The 13,960-nt window shown below is 51.1% G+C and overlaps 2 protein-coding genes across 2 annotated transcripts in view; both read left to right on the forward strand.

Annotated features, from left to right (window-relative positions):
• Positions 1-783, forward strand: part of LOC112415498 (kallikrein-9-like) — a 5,015-nt gene extending 4,232 nt beyond the window's left edge. Inside the window, exons 4-5 of the mRNA XM_024768534.1 lie at positions 81-217; positions 631-783. Coding sequence (XP_024624302.1) covers positions 81-217; positions 631-783 — 290 coding nt within the window. The remainder of the gene's footprint in view (positions 1-80; positions 218-630) is intronic.
• A 12,024-nt stretch (positions 784-12,807) lies between these two features.
• The window catches only part of LOC112415501 (kallikrein-7-like), a 3,846-nt gene continuing 2,693 nt past the window's right edge, over positions 12,808-13,960 (forward strand). The window contains exons 1-3 of the mRNA XM_024768537.1: positions 12,808-12,880; positions 13,350-13,506; positions 13,589-13,844. Coding sequence (XP_024624305.1) covers positions 12,808-12,880; positions 13,350-13,506; positions 13,589-13,844 — 486 coding nt within the window. The remainder of the gene's footprint in view (positions 12,881-13,349; positions 13,507-13,588; positions 13,845-13,960) is intronic.

Raw genomic sequence — 13,960 nt, forward strand, 5'->3', positions numbered from 1 at the left:
ACTTTGGGGAAGTGGGGGGGGGGGGTGCTGAGTGTGATGGAAACAGCTGTTGATCTTTTATGGACCTCCTTCCCCAACAGTGCAGTACCCACTCACGCTACAGTGTGCCACCATTAGCATCCTGGAGCCCAAAGTCTGCCAACGGGCATATCCAGGCCACATCTTCTACCACATGCTCTGTGCCGGCCTTTGGGAGGGCGGCCGGGGCCCCTGCCAGGTGAGACCTCCTCTGGGAAGGAGAGGGATGGGTATCCTACGGGGATTCCAGGGTCCTGGGGGAGAAGGGAGTTGGGGCCCCAGACTTCCTGGATCAGAGCAAGGAAGGAGCTGGGAAACCTGGGTCGTGGGAGGGGGTGGGACCAGGGCCAGGATTCCTGGATCTAAAGGAGGAGGGGACTGGGGGTTGGACTCTATGTCCTGGGGAAAGAGCTGTCCACAATGCTAGGTCCTAGGGGGAGGTGGGGGCTATGAGCTTTTACTCCTGGGTCGGAGGGAGGAGGGACTGGAGACCTGGACTCCTGGGTATTGTAGGAGGAGGGAAGTGGGAGCTTCCTGAGAGGGAGAAAGTGCCTTGTGTCATGTCCTGAGTAGACTGGCCTAACAGTTTCTCTGCTCTTCTTCTGCGCACAGGGTGACTCTGGGGGCCCCCTGGTTTGCAATGGGGCCCTGGCGGGTGTGGTGTCTGGGGGCTCAGAGCCCTGCTCCAGACCCCAGCACCCTGCTGTCTATACTAGTGTGTGCCACTACCTGGACTGGATTCGAAAAACCATGGAGGACAACTGAGACCTCGCATCTTAGAGGAAAGGAGGGTGGGCGCAGGGTGGGAGGGTTTGCAAGACTCCAGCCTCAATGGTCTCCGCCTTTGGCTTCGGCTGGTCTGGAGACGCCTTCTGGGTATTCAAGTTCCCAGCTTCTGGATATTCAGACCCTGGCCCCCGCGAACTATAGAGCCACGCCCCCTTGAGAGGAGAGACACCTTCGCCCCTCTTGGCCCCATATCTATGACGTCACCAGAACTGCCACAGCCCCCATGGAACGGCATCACCTTTGGCTCTACCGCAGTAAAGACATCCACTGAATAGCTCCTCCCTTCCGAGCTTTGGCCAATGAGATTTCCCCTCTGGACGCTACCCCTTGTGGCCACGCCTCCTTCGTCATAGATCCAGCCTCGTGACTTCACGGGAGGGTAGCTTCCCCCACGTGGAACTCAGGCAGTGTATCTCTGGCCAGCTCTGGCCCGTTCTAGGCGTGTCCAGGGTTTGAACCCGTTCTAGGAGTGTCCAGGGTTTGAATCCTGGCGGGGGCCTGACCGGGAGACGTTGGGAGAGATTCTCTGTCCCCTCCGATCCAAGGGACAGAGAATTTTACATTAAACGTGACGAGTCGCGCCTTCCTACTGCCTGTTTTGTGAGCTAAAGGATGGGGAACGGGTGGGCGGTGGAGGGCGGAGAGGGAACCACCACCGCGTTGCAATTCCCCATAAGCCCCGAGTAGGTCCTGCCTAGGTCTGTCTCCGTCAGCCCTATTGCAGCAAGGCTCCTGGGTTCTGCTTGGGCTGGTCCCATCGCCCCCAGGGGAAGGGGAAACCAGGTCACGGCGCCTCCCAAACCTGCCTTTCCGGAATCTGCCAATCCGCCCTCAGAAGTCAGGACCAAGAAGACTGGCTTGTCTTCCATTCCAGGTTACTGACAGGCCCCTCCTCCCACAAAAACCCAGGCTCCAAATTACTCCTTCCAAAAAGACTTAAGAATACAGCTGCCAGCCCCTCCTCCCTCAGACCTCAAATCCGGGCCTCCATCCCCCTCCTCCCTCAGACCCAGCAGTCCCGGGCCCCAGCCCCCTCCCCGCTCAGAGCCAGGAGTCCAGGACCCCAGTCCCATCCTCCCTCAGCTCCAGGAGTCAGGGGCCCTCACCCCCTCTTTGCTCGGACCAGGATGTCTGGGCCCCCCAGCCATTTCTGTTTCAGACCCAGAAGTAAGCCCCTTCACTCCCAGACCTCAAGAGTTAGAGATTCCATAGTGGCTGTATCAATTTACAAGTATGGACACCAAGGGGGGAAGAGGGGAGGGTGGTGGGATGAACTGGAAGGTTGGGATTGACATATATATGCTAATATGTATAAAATAGATAACCAATGAGAACCTGCTATATAGCGCAGGGAACTCTACTTCACTTCGTTGTACAGTAGAAATTAACACAATATTGTAAAACAACTATACCCCAATTAAAAAAGAAAAGGTTAGAGATTCCAACCCCTCCTCCCTCAAGATTCTCCGTTCAGTCCCTGAGCCTCTCCTCACTCATAACCGGCGTTCCAGTTCCCTGCTGCTCCGCCGGCCCTCAAGTGGGAGGAGTTGGATTAGGAGGCTGGTGGTCCCAGTTAGGAGGCTCCAGAATCTTGTACCAGGCAGGCAGAGCTGAAGTACGGGGTGCTCTTCCTCTGGATCCGAATCAGTAGGTAACCCCGCCCCCTGAGTTCTGTAAGGTGAGAGGCCAAAGCTCTCAGACACAGGCACCAGGCCCCTGAGCCCCCTCCTCCAGGGCCCAGGACCTCCACCTCAGATCCCTTCCTCCTTTGAGGCCCAGGAATCCGCACCCCAGCCCCTGCTCTCCAAGACTGAGGAGTCCCAGCTCCCAGTTCCCTTTCCCTTCAGACCCAGGCGTCTGGGGATTCCTTGGAATGTAGGAATCCAGCCCCTGAGCTCCCAGCTCCTCTGATTCAGGAATCTGGGGCCCCATCCCGTTCTTCAGAGCCAAGGATCGGGGTCCCCAGCCCCTTCCTCCAGCGGGACCCAGAAGAACTGCTCCAGAAGCTCTGCTTCCTCCCCAATCCCAAGATCCCTAGGATCTCAGCCCTGTCCTCTCTGTCTCCCGGACCCCACCGTGGGACATCCCACAGCTGCTGCAGTCTGGATCTAGATGTTCCCGCTCTTGCTGTCGGAATCCCGGGCAGGTGGGGTGCGGAGGGGGGGGCCCGGAAGTCATCCGTGGAGCACCTGAGCCCGTGGGAATTCCATGGTGGTGACTAAGAGGGTGCGTGTGGTGGCACGTGGGGAGATGGGAAGCATGCGATTACGTGTGGGAGCTTCTGAGGCGTGGCTGGAGGCATGGGGCACGCGGCAGCAGGTAGGAACGTCTTGAGTTCTGCTGGTATCGCGTGAGTGCACTAAGCCAGCAGGACTGCCTGCTTAGGGGCACAGATACACACAGGGGTATACGGGGCACGTGGACACATGCTCAGGTGTGTGACTGTGTGTGATGACTCATGGGCTTCCATGAGTGTACACGTGTATCTGTGTAGCAAGCCGGGAGGCAAACACCAGAGGGGGTGCGTGTGTGTGTGTGTGTATCTGTCTGAAACCACAGTGGTTTTCCTGGCCCCTGCGCCGACCCAGTGGATGGTGATCCAACCCTCTCTCTCCTGCTGCAGGACACTTGAGAGCACAGGAGACCGAGGTGCTGGAGGGCCAGGAGTGCAGGCCCCATTACCAGCCCTGGCAGACGGCCTTTTTCCAGGGTGTCCAGCTAATATGTGGGGATGTTCTCATAGATGACAACTGTGTCCTCACAGCAGCCCACTGTAAAAGACTGTGAGTGGATTCCGGGGGCAGAGGTGGGCTGGAGCCTGGGGCAAGAGGGGGCTGGGGCTTCGCCTCAGGAGGCGAGAGCTGGGGACTGGGTCTCCTAGGACGGAGGTCTGGGAGAAGAGGGGACCTGGACTCCTGGGTCTTAGAGAGGAGGGGGCTGGGAGCCCTTATCCCTGCCTGGCTCCCGAACTACCCCCATCATTACAGGAAGTACACAGTCCGCCTGGGAGATCACGGTCTGCAGAATAAGGATGGGTCAGAACAAGAAACAGCTGTGGCTCAGTCCATCCCACACCCCTGCTACAACAGCAGCAACAAGGACCACAACCATGATCTGATGCTCATTTGACCATGTGAACGGGCATCTCTGGGGCCCAAAGGGAAGCCCATCAACCTGGCAGATCACTGCCCTCAAGTTGGCCAGAAGTGTACCATCTCAAGCTGGAGCTCTGTCACCAGCCCCCAAGGTAGTGGGAAGGAGAGGAGAAGCTGGTTGGCCCAGTGGACCCCAAGCCATTGGCAAAGCTTTGCCTGTAGAGTAGATAAAGAAAGGGAAGTGATTGTGATGTTGAAGTTCATGAGTGGTCCATGTTAGAAACCTTAAAGACCAGAATATTAACAGGAGTGGTGGGAGAAAGGAAACAAATGAACAGATTACTAACAGGGCTCAAAAAAGTGGATGGATGAATGAATGAGTGGATGGATGAAAGCATCCCTCCTATAAGGTGGAGAGTTATGAGACCTTTTACGGGTACAGGATTTTACGTAGTCTTCACAACAGACTTAGGACACGTGGGCTCCTCGGTGGCCCAGGAAAACAGGCTCCCTCTTCTCCCTCCTGAACCCAAGATTCCTCGCCCCAGATCCCCTCACACCCAGGAGTCCAGGCCTTTCCTCCTCCAGGACTCACAGTCTAGGTCCCCAGCTCCCTCCTCGCTCTGGACCCACAAGTCTGGACCTCCATGGACATCCTCCCTCTGGGGCTTCAGAGTTCGGGTAGCCCCTTGCTCTGCTTCACAGTGAAAAAACCGGGGCTCAGCTGCAAGAGGTGATGTGGTTCGTCAGGAAAGCAGAGTCATGATTCAGGTCCCTGCCTGTCTGACTCCTAAGAAGACAATGGGATGCTGTGGAAACCTAGCTGCTCATGAATCAGGCAGGTCATTTCAAACCATGGCTCTGCCCCTTTTCTCTGGGCAAGTCCCTTCCCACCTCTTGTCCTCACTTTCCTCCTCTACAAAACTGGGATAATAGACTTTTAAGCTCCATGAGGGCTCAGGTTATATCTATTTGCTTCATTGTGTGTTCCTAGTGCCCAGGGTGGTGACTGGTATATGGTATGTGTTCAATAAACATTTGTTGAAAGCATGCATGGATGAAAGAATGAAAGCATTCCTCCTTCAAAGAGCTGTCGTGAGGGTTAAATGAGATTGTGGGCCTACACCTTCTGGCACGTAGAGGTACCAGATAGAATTTTTTCCCTCTCAAGTCTATTCTTCAAAGGTTAATAAGAAAGATTAATTCCACCGTCAATCACCAATTCAACACTTATTTTGTGAGCATCTGATATGCCCCCAGGTACTGTAGTGTACAAAGCCTTATGGAGTTGCATGCTAGGTGGGGAAATAGACAATAAACAAATACACATAAAATGAAATATTAGGTACAGTCAGGTGCTATAATGGAATAGCATGGGGGGAAGAGAATAGGGAGTGATGGAGATGTGGTGTTTTGGGGTTTTTTAAGATTTTTTTTTTTTGATATGGACCATTTTTTCGAAAGTCTTTATTGAAGTTGTTACTTTATGTTTTGGTTTTTTTTGGCCCTGAGGCATGTGGGATCTGAGCTCCCCGACCAGGGATCAAACCCACACCCTCTGCACTGGAAGAAGTCTTAACTACCGGACTGCCAGGGAAGTCCCGAGATGTGTTGTTTTCATTAGAATACTCAGGGAAGGCTGTGATATTTGGAAGAAGTAGGATTTAGCTGAGATTGAAGACCTGGTGGTCTGGGAATGGAAAGATTAGAAAGGGTCAGAGGTGTCCCAAGGGGACACCTTAATTTGAAAATAACTCAGGGCAAGAAACGAAAGGTAAGGGCCAGAGGTCCTGCTTTAGGTGGAGAAAAAGAAACAGCAGGGGCCATGGCTTTGTTTCATGTGGTGAGAAGTGATGTGCCCTGTGAAATGTGTCAGAAAACCCTGTGCAGCTGTGGATACACAGAAGGGAGGTTAGCTACAGGCAGGGATGGAGGGGAAAGTGTTGCTGTCTCTGGGAACTTGCAGCCTCTGCCCCCTCAGAGAATTTTCCTGACACCGTCAACTACACAGAAGTAGAAATGATTCCTCAGAAGCGGTGTGAAGATGTCTACCCTGGGCAAGTCACAGATAGTATGGTCCGTGCAAATGAAAGCAGTGGGGCTGATACATGCCGGGTGAGTGACTTCTGAAACTCTCTTCTTCCCTCATTCGCCCTGTAGAGACTGGAGGCTTGGCAGTGGGGTGATCCCCAAGAGTCAGCACCCCTACCTCTACAGAGTGGGGAGCAGGTTCAGAGAAGGCACACTCTCCCTGCAGGTTACACAGCACAGGGATCAGAATAATTGAGCTGTCCTTGTTGTTTTCTTGGAAACGCTTGTCTGCAGGGTGGGGTGCAGGGACAAGGTGGGGATTAAAGGGAGTGAGAGGATAAGCCCATGAAGGAAAGAGTCTGAGTCTAGAGGGTGCGCAAGCTCCCTGCCCTATTTCTCAGCGTCAGTGCCTGGAATTTGTGCTGACTTTACCGATGATCAGGTAGTCAGCTATTTTTCTTCGAGTCCTGACTGGGTGCCCTAGCACGATTGCTTTCTCCTGTGATCGGCTCCTTGGGGAGCAGTGCCGTCTTCCCAGCTGGCCACGGAATGGCGCCATTGACTTCAATGCTCCCTCAGTGAGCTCCCCAACCCCAAGGTGACACATCTTGAGATTTGCCATAGATATAACACTCTCTTTCCTATTGGCTGCAACTTCAGTCCTCACGGCTCCCCTTGGATTTGTCCCCTTCATGGAAGCCCCACCCCCTTTGCTTAGAGTAAGGGACAGCCGCTGCAGGGCAGCAAGATACCAGCTCTCAGGTGTGATCATGAGCTGGAAGATGAGTCATCTGGCAAAGGATCAGGACATAAGTCCGTGTGCAAAGGAAGTATGAAGCTGGGTGTCTGGGTGGGACTTAGGAACGGGACCAAACCCAAAGGGCACGAGAGGACTGGGGATTTGGGGCTCTCGTCAACGTGGGGGCATGCATCATTAATAACAAGCCTATGGGGTTCCGAGTTCATTTTTAACCAAAAGAGATTCTGAGCATATGTGACAGTGTCCCAGGGAAACTTCCTTCTCAGATGGTGGGTTTGTACAATGGTTAGACTATGGGCGATCTCCAGCATTCGAATCCTGACCCTTCTGCCTCCTTGGCTGTTGATTTTGCACTAGGGTTCTAACTTCTTTTAAACTTCCCTTTTTTCATCTATAAAATGGGGAAGACAGTCCTCGCTTGGTCCCATGAGACGAATAGAGATGTGGTTTGCAGAGTATCCGACACACCACATAGTAGATGCGTAAGAAATGGAAGCTGCCTCATTCCTGGTAGGATGAGGTAAGGTAGCCAATGTTATTTAATTCTTTCACTTGCCCTGAGAAGTAGATTTTGCTTTCCTCCACTTTAGAGAAGGGCAAAGTGAGGCTTGGAAACATTAAATCACTTACCTGAGATCACGAGGAGGGCACCTAGGGTTGGTCAAACCTGGGTTTGTCTGACTTGTGAAGTCAAGTTCTTCCCATCACGCCCTGTGGCTGAATGGCTCAGGGAACAAGGAATGACTGGGTTGTTGACTGATCTGTGGATGACAGTGGTTTGCAAAGTAGTATTTATTTAAGTACCTCCTACACTCCCTGGTTTGGGCTGGGTGCTTATAAAAACACCTTTGAACACCAGACACATCTCCTCTGCTTGTGAAGACAAGTGTTTAGCAATAAAGTCAGATTAGATAGTCAAGAACACGGAAGGACAGGGACTTCCCTGGTGGTGCAATGGTTTAGACTCCACACTCCCGAGGCAGGGGGCCCAGGCTTGATCCCTGGCCCGGGAACTAGATCCCACATGCATGGCACAACTAAGGAGCCTGCCTGCTGCAACTGAGACCCGACACGACCAAAAAAACCCCACAACAACAGAAAGACAGATATGCCAGGCTTCCCTGGTGGCGCAGTGGATAAGAATCCGCCTGCCAACGCAGGGGACACGGGTTCGAGCCCTGGTCCAGGAAGATCCCACATGCCGCGGAGCAACTAGGCCCATGCGCCACAACTACCGAGCCTGCGCGTCTGGAGCTCGTGCTCCGCAACAAAAGAGGTCGCGATAGTGAGAGGCCCGCGCACTGCGATGAAGAGTGGCCCCCCCACTTGCCTCAACTAGAGAAAGACCTCGCACAGAAAGGAAGACCCAACACAGCCATAAGTAAATTAATTAATTAATTTAAAAAAATTAAATCTTAAAAAAAAAAAGACACATATGCCAAGCACAGCAGAAGAGACATTCTGGTGATTTAGGAGTGGATAGCAGGGCTCTGGAGTAGTGTAGCTGCTTTCCTCTTTTTAACAGTGTGCTGAGGAGGCAGAGGGCCGAAGAGAGAGTCCAGGAATGAAGATTTGGACAACAGATAACAGATTGGAAGTCTTGCCGAAATTCCTCTCTTTGGGAAGCCAGGAGGGAAAGATACAGATTGCTGGCTCACGGTGCTGTGAGGTCTGGCCTAGCAGCTGCCCCTACTTGATTTGGGAGCCCAAGTCGAGAGGGTTGACACACCTCATGGCCGGGGTCCCAGTGTGGAATTAGTGGGGGTCGGGATCCGAATTCTGGGGTCTGATTTGGGATTTGATGAGAGTAGGTGTCTCCGAAGTTTTGGGGACTTCACTTGAGTTTAGTCAGTGTGGGGTCAACTGTAGGGTGTTAAGTGGTGAACTTTATTTTAGTGTGTGAAAGGAAGTACGGAGTCGGGTGGCGCATGGAGTTGGAAAAGTGAAGGTGGGGTGAGGGAAAGAGTTTGGCATGGAAATGGGATGGGATTTCATGTAGAAATCGGGCTGTAGGTGAGCGTAGGGCCGGGACTGGAGTCAGAGTGTTGAGACTGGTGTGATTGGCGCATGTGGTCAGGTTTGGGACAGAGGCTATGGTGACATTCAGTGTTTGGGTCAAGGTTGAGTTTGGGTTATGGTTAGGGATCCAGGGTTTGAGTCAAGAGTCAGGGTTAAGGTTGATGGAGGGGTGGAATCTAGCCTGAGTTGATATTTGGAGGCAGAAACTTGGTAGGAACTAGATTCCAAGTTGACGTAAAAGTTTAGAATTGGTCAAGGTTATAGCAGAATTCAGGGTTAGGATTGGGTACGACTTAAGGTTTCGGGTTAAAACTCATGCTTGCGTCAATATTGGTGTTGAGCCTTTAGTATATGTGTCTGCTACCATCAGATACCAACCTTGGTCAGAATTCAAAGTGAAACCTACGTGTTACCTTTTTAAATTTCTATAATTGGACTGTATCCTTTACCAACGTTAGTGGTGGATGAGAAGATAGACTACCATCTTTCAATATGCTTATTTATTCTGTTTCCCATACAACATTGTTTAGTTTTGGAATATGTGTCATGTGATATTCAGGCTTATAATAAAATAATTGTATTATTAAAAAAAAGGATTGGTGTTGAGAATTGTGTCAAAGTAAGGATTGGAGTTAGAATTATGCATGAAGTACCTGGATTCTCTCTTCAGCCCCTGCCTCCTCAGCATTCTGTTAAAAAAGAGTGAGGTCTTTTTCACTCTCTGATAGGCACTTGATCATATCCAGCCGTGTCTTCTCAATGAATGGTACCACCATCCATCAAGCAAGAGACCTTGAAGCCTTAACATCTGTCTCCCTCACCACAACTTCCGTTCAATCCATCACCAAGCCCTGTAGATTATCCTAAACGCATCTTGAATCCATCCACTTATTACCATCTCCACCTCCCCAATGGCTTTATCCAAGTCATCATCTCTCATCCAAACAAGAGCAATAGTTTCCTCATGTCTCCACATCCCCTTAAAATCCCCTTAGTATAGCAGCTAGAAAACACAAATCTTGTTATGTCACTCCATCTCTCTGCTTGACCGTCTGCGGTGTTTTGGCTTGGTCCACCAGCCACTTCTCTCCCCAGTCCCAGGAAGGCTTCCACCATTCCAGAGTTTACATCCAGAAGGGGCACCATCTTGAAGAAGAAGAAAAGAGAATTCTTCCGGCGTCTCGTTTTGGAAATAAGAAAGCCTTTCCGAGAAGTGCCCCAGTGGTCTTCCCCTCATTCCTCATTGGACAGAACTGCGTCACATGTTCGTTTCTAAACCAATCGCTGGCAGGCAGAAACGGCTTTTCTGCTTGGCGCAGTAAAGTTTGCAATCATGATGAGGGTAAAAGATTATCCAAACAAAATTGGGGCTCTGGTAGAAAGACAGAAGGCATGAATGTTTGAGTAGGCAGCAATAATGTCTATTATGGGCCAAACTATGGGACAAAAATAGAGTTGGGGTAGGGGTCAGGATTGAGGTAAGATTTGGGCTCAGGGCTGAGGAACAAATCACACTTTGGGGGTCTGATTTAGAATTTGGGGTCAATTCCGCTTTTAGGAACTTGCCTTCAAGTATAACGGTTCCCATCTCACTCAAGGTAAACACCAAAGTCCTACACTGATCTTTAAGGTCCTATGTCATCCTAGTCCTATTATCTCCCCGACCTCATTACCTGCCCTTGTCCCCCTGCTCATTCAGCTCCAGTCAAAAGGGTTCCCCTGCTAGAACATTCTAAGCATGCCCCTTGCCTAACTGACCTGCCCATTTGCTCTGCCTAGGACTCACTACCTCCAAGTAGCTATATGGATCAATCCACCATCTCCTTTAGGATTTTGTTCAAATGTCATGTTCACGTGGAATCTTCCTAATATTATAACCCCCGGGGTCCCTGAGAGTGGAGGAAACCAGTAACTCCCTATCCCTCTTCCCTGCTCTTTTTTAAAATTTTATTTAAATCTTTTTATAAATTTTATTTATTATTTAAATTTTTTAAAGTTTATTTTATTTATTTTAAATATTTATTTTATCTGAAGGTACACTATGACTCAGACAATCCCCACGATATTCTTTCTTGTTCCCAGGTTCTCCACATGACGTTTCTGCTTTTGTCCTTTTCAATGTACATTTCTCTCGGTCTTGTATTTTTAATGCAGAGCTTTTGCTTTGAAAAAGCGCAAAGTGCGACAAAGCGAGTCGATACCGCCTAAAATATTAGATGTGAAAAATAATCATGGGTGACTGCTTGGTTTACCTTGAAAATATACTGAGGATGGAGTTCTACTTTCTGTTCATTATTAGTTGCAAGGTGACTCTTAAATAAATACAGGTCTGTTACTTTCTCGTACAGTCTGGTGGTTTAACAAAGACGTTTTTTGACCTTCTGAGGCATAATAGTAAGTTGCGGGCACATAGGAATTATAAAATATATTTATTAAATGATTGTTAAATGGCTGAATGGTGGCATTGATATAAATACCCTCTTCCCTGCTTTTATTTTTCTCTGTAGTACTTACCAACATCTAACAAACTATATATTTTATATATTTATTTTTGTATTCACAGTCTCCACCCACTAGAACAAGAGGCTGTATGAAGAAATTTTTGTTTGCTTTGCTGAGCACGGTGTCCCCAGGAACCAGAATAACTGCTGGCACAGGGTATACGCTCAGTAAATACTGCTTGAGTGAACACAGTCAGTGAAGGTGAATGTACAAGGAAGCTCAACCCAGCATTATTATAATTAAAACTATCCCAAAATACTCCAATTTGAAACAGACTACATAAGTCAGGGTACAACTATAGTATGGAATGTTATGCAACCATTAAGAAGGAAGGAGACCCATTTAAACACACTAAGAGGAGGGACTTCCCTGGTGGCTACTCTGAGCTTCCAATGTAGGGGGCCCGGGTTTGATCCCTGGTCAGGGAACTAGATCCCACACGCATGCCGCAACTAAAAGTTCACATGCCGCAACTAAGGAGCCTGCGTGCCGCAACTAAGACCCAGCACAACCAAATAAATAAATATTTCCAAATTTTTTTAAATAGATAAATATACTAGGAGGAAAAATTGTTCAAGGTAATTTATAAAGAAAACGTTTATATTAGATAATGTTTAGTACAGACGTTTTTGTTATAAATACATAATATGTATAGAAATCTCTGTACCACAGGAGAACAGAGACTATATTGATAAACGTAAGCATTTATCAGGGTGGAGTTAGGGAAAGCGTTTTCTTTTTCATTCATACCCTATATTACGTTCAAAAGACATGACTGGGTTCCAGCCTGAACAAATTATCACAAGCTCGTCAGAATTACGGTATGGGCTCTAGGTTATCCCTGAGAGGGGATTGGGGCAAGGAAGTGGCCCCAAAGGAGGACCCAAGTCACAGCGCATTTCCTGAGCTCAGCCACTCCTTGAATCTGCCCCTCGAAGCCAGAGCACCTGCGGCTCCCGCCTCCGTAGCGGCCACCGGGGATGCTGAGCCCGGAATGAGCAGGGGCCTGCGGGAGGCTGGAAAAAGTAGAGTCCTGCCAAGTGAATTAGCTGCCTCGGGGGTTCGAGATAACCAGATGCACAGGAAGAGGGTGTCTCTGAGCCTTTCCCACCTGCATCCCGGGGCGCTGAGGGCGGGGGCGGGGGCGGGGGCTGGATGTGGTATAAGACTGCCGCCCTGGGCAGGTCTGGAGACACTTGACTCCCAACCGAGTCTGCGCCCCACGTCGGATCAGGCCCTCCGGAGGTGAGAAGGGGCCTCATTTGGGGGGAGGGGCGATGAGGCTGGCTGGACAGCTGACTCCTGTTCCTGAGGGGAGGGGGCAGTGGGAAGCCTGGACGCCCGGCTCTGACAGATGAGGGGCTGGAGGTCTGGAATTTTTGGTCTCTTAGGGGAAAAGGAACTAGGGATACAGACTTATGGATGGCGAGAGATGGGAGCCCAGATTCCTGGGTCCCAAGGGGAAGGACTCCTGGGTCTGAAGGAGGAGGGGGCTGGGGGCCGGGACTCCTGCTTCCTGAACTCTGTCCTTCTCCGCAGCAAAAGAGACCCGTCCTCTACCTGGCAGCCGCTGAGAGACTCAGAGAAGCCACCATGGCAGGGTTCCTTCTTCCACCCCTGCTGACCCTACTGCTCTCCTTAGCCTTGGGATCTGCTGCCCAGGAAGGTGAGGGCCAGTCTGGGAGGGCTGCCCTAACCCTTGGACCTCCCATCATCCCCAGTGACTGTCTTCAAGGGCCCCTCTCTCCAAGGGGTCCCTGAGTCAGGACCTCCCTCTGCTCCAGCAGCTTTCTCCCTCAGAAGACAAGACCCTTCTGCCACTTTTCTTCCTGCTTCCTTCTGACTCCTGGGGTCTCTGTGTCCCCCAGGCCCTGTCTTCTGCACTCAGGGTCTCTCCTATCAGCTTCTGTCGTCAGCTCCAGACAGACAAGATGCTCCTCCTGGGTTTCTGAGTGGGCTGCCTCTGTCTCTCTCCATCTCCATCTCCTGCTTTCTCTGCACTCTTCTCCATTTCTGCCTCTGCATTTCTCCCTGTCTCTCTGTCTGTCTCCATCTCTGTCTCCAAATCCCTCCGCTGTTGACTCAGCCTTCCTCTGAGGCTTACTACCCATGTTTTCCTCCATGTCTCTATCCAGCCCGGGACAAGAACGACGACAAGATTATTGATGGACTCCCGTGTCTAAGAGGCTCCCAGCCCTGGCAGGTGGCCCTGCTCAACGGCAATCAGCTCTACTGTGGAGGCGTGCTGGTCAACGAGTGGTGGGTGCTTACTGCTGCCCACTGCATGCTGAAGTACGTGGGCACGGGTGCTCTGAGCACTTCCAGCTCTCCCTCTGGGTCCCTGCCCCCAATGAATGTTGCTCCGTTCTCCCAGTGTGTACACCGTGCATTTGGGCAGTGAATCCCTGAGCAGAGGCCAGAAGATCAGGGCCACAATGTCATTCCGCCACCCCGGCTACTCCACGCAGAGCCAGGTTAATGACCTCATGCTGGTGAAGCTAAGGACGCGGGCCAGGCTGTCATCCACCGTGAAGAAGGTCAACCTGCCTTCCCGCTGTGAACCCCCTGGGACCACTTGTACCGTTTCTGGCTGGGGCACCACCACCAGCCCTATTGGTGAGGCTCCCTCAGTGACCCAGGAGCCCCAGACCCTGAACCCCTCCTCCTTCAGGGTCTAGGATCCTGGACCCCCATCCTCTCCCCATCAGGACCCACGGGTCCACAGTCCCAGGCCTCTGACTGACAA

Source organism: Neophocaena asiaeorientalis, unplaced genomic scaffold, assembly GCF_003031525.2.
Source record: "Neophocaena asiaeorientalis asiaeorientalis breed wild unplaced genomic scaffold, Neophocaena_asiaeorientalis_V1.1 scaffold629, whole genome shotgun sequence".
Classification (NCBI taxonomy): domain Eukaryota; kingdom Metazoa; phylum Chordata; class Mammalia; order Artiodactyla; family Phocoenidae; genus Neophocaena; species Neophocaena asiaeorientalis.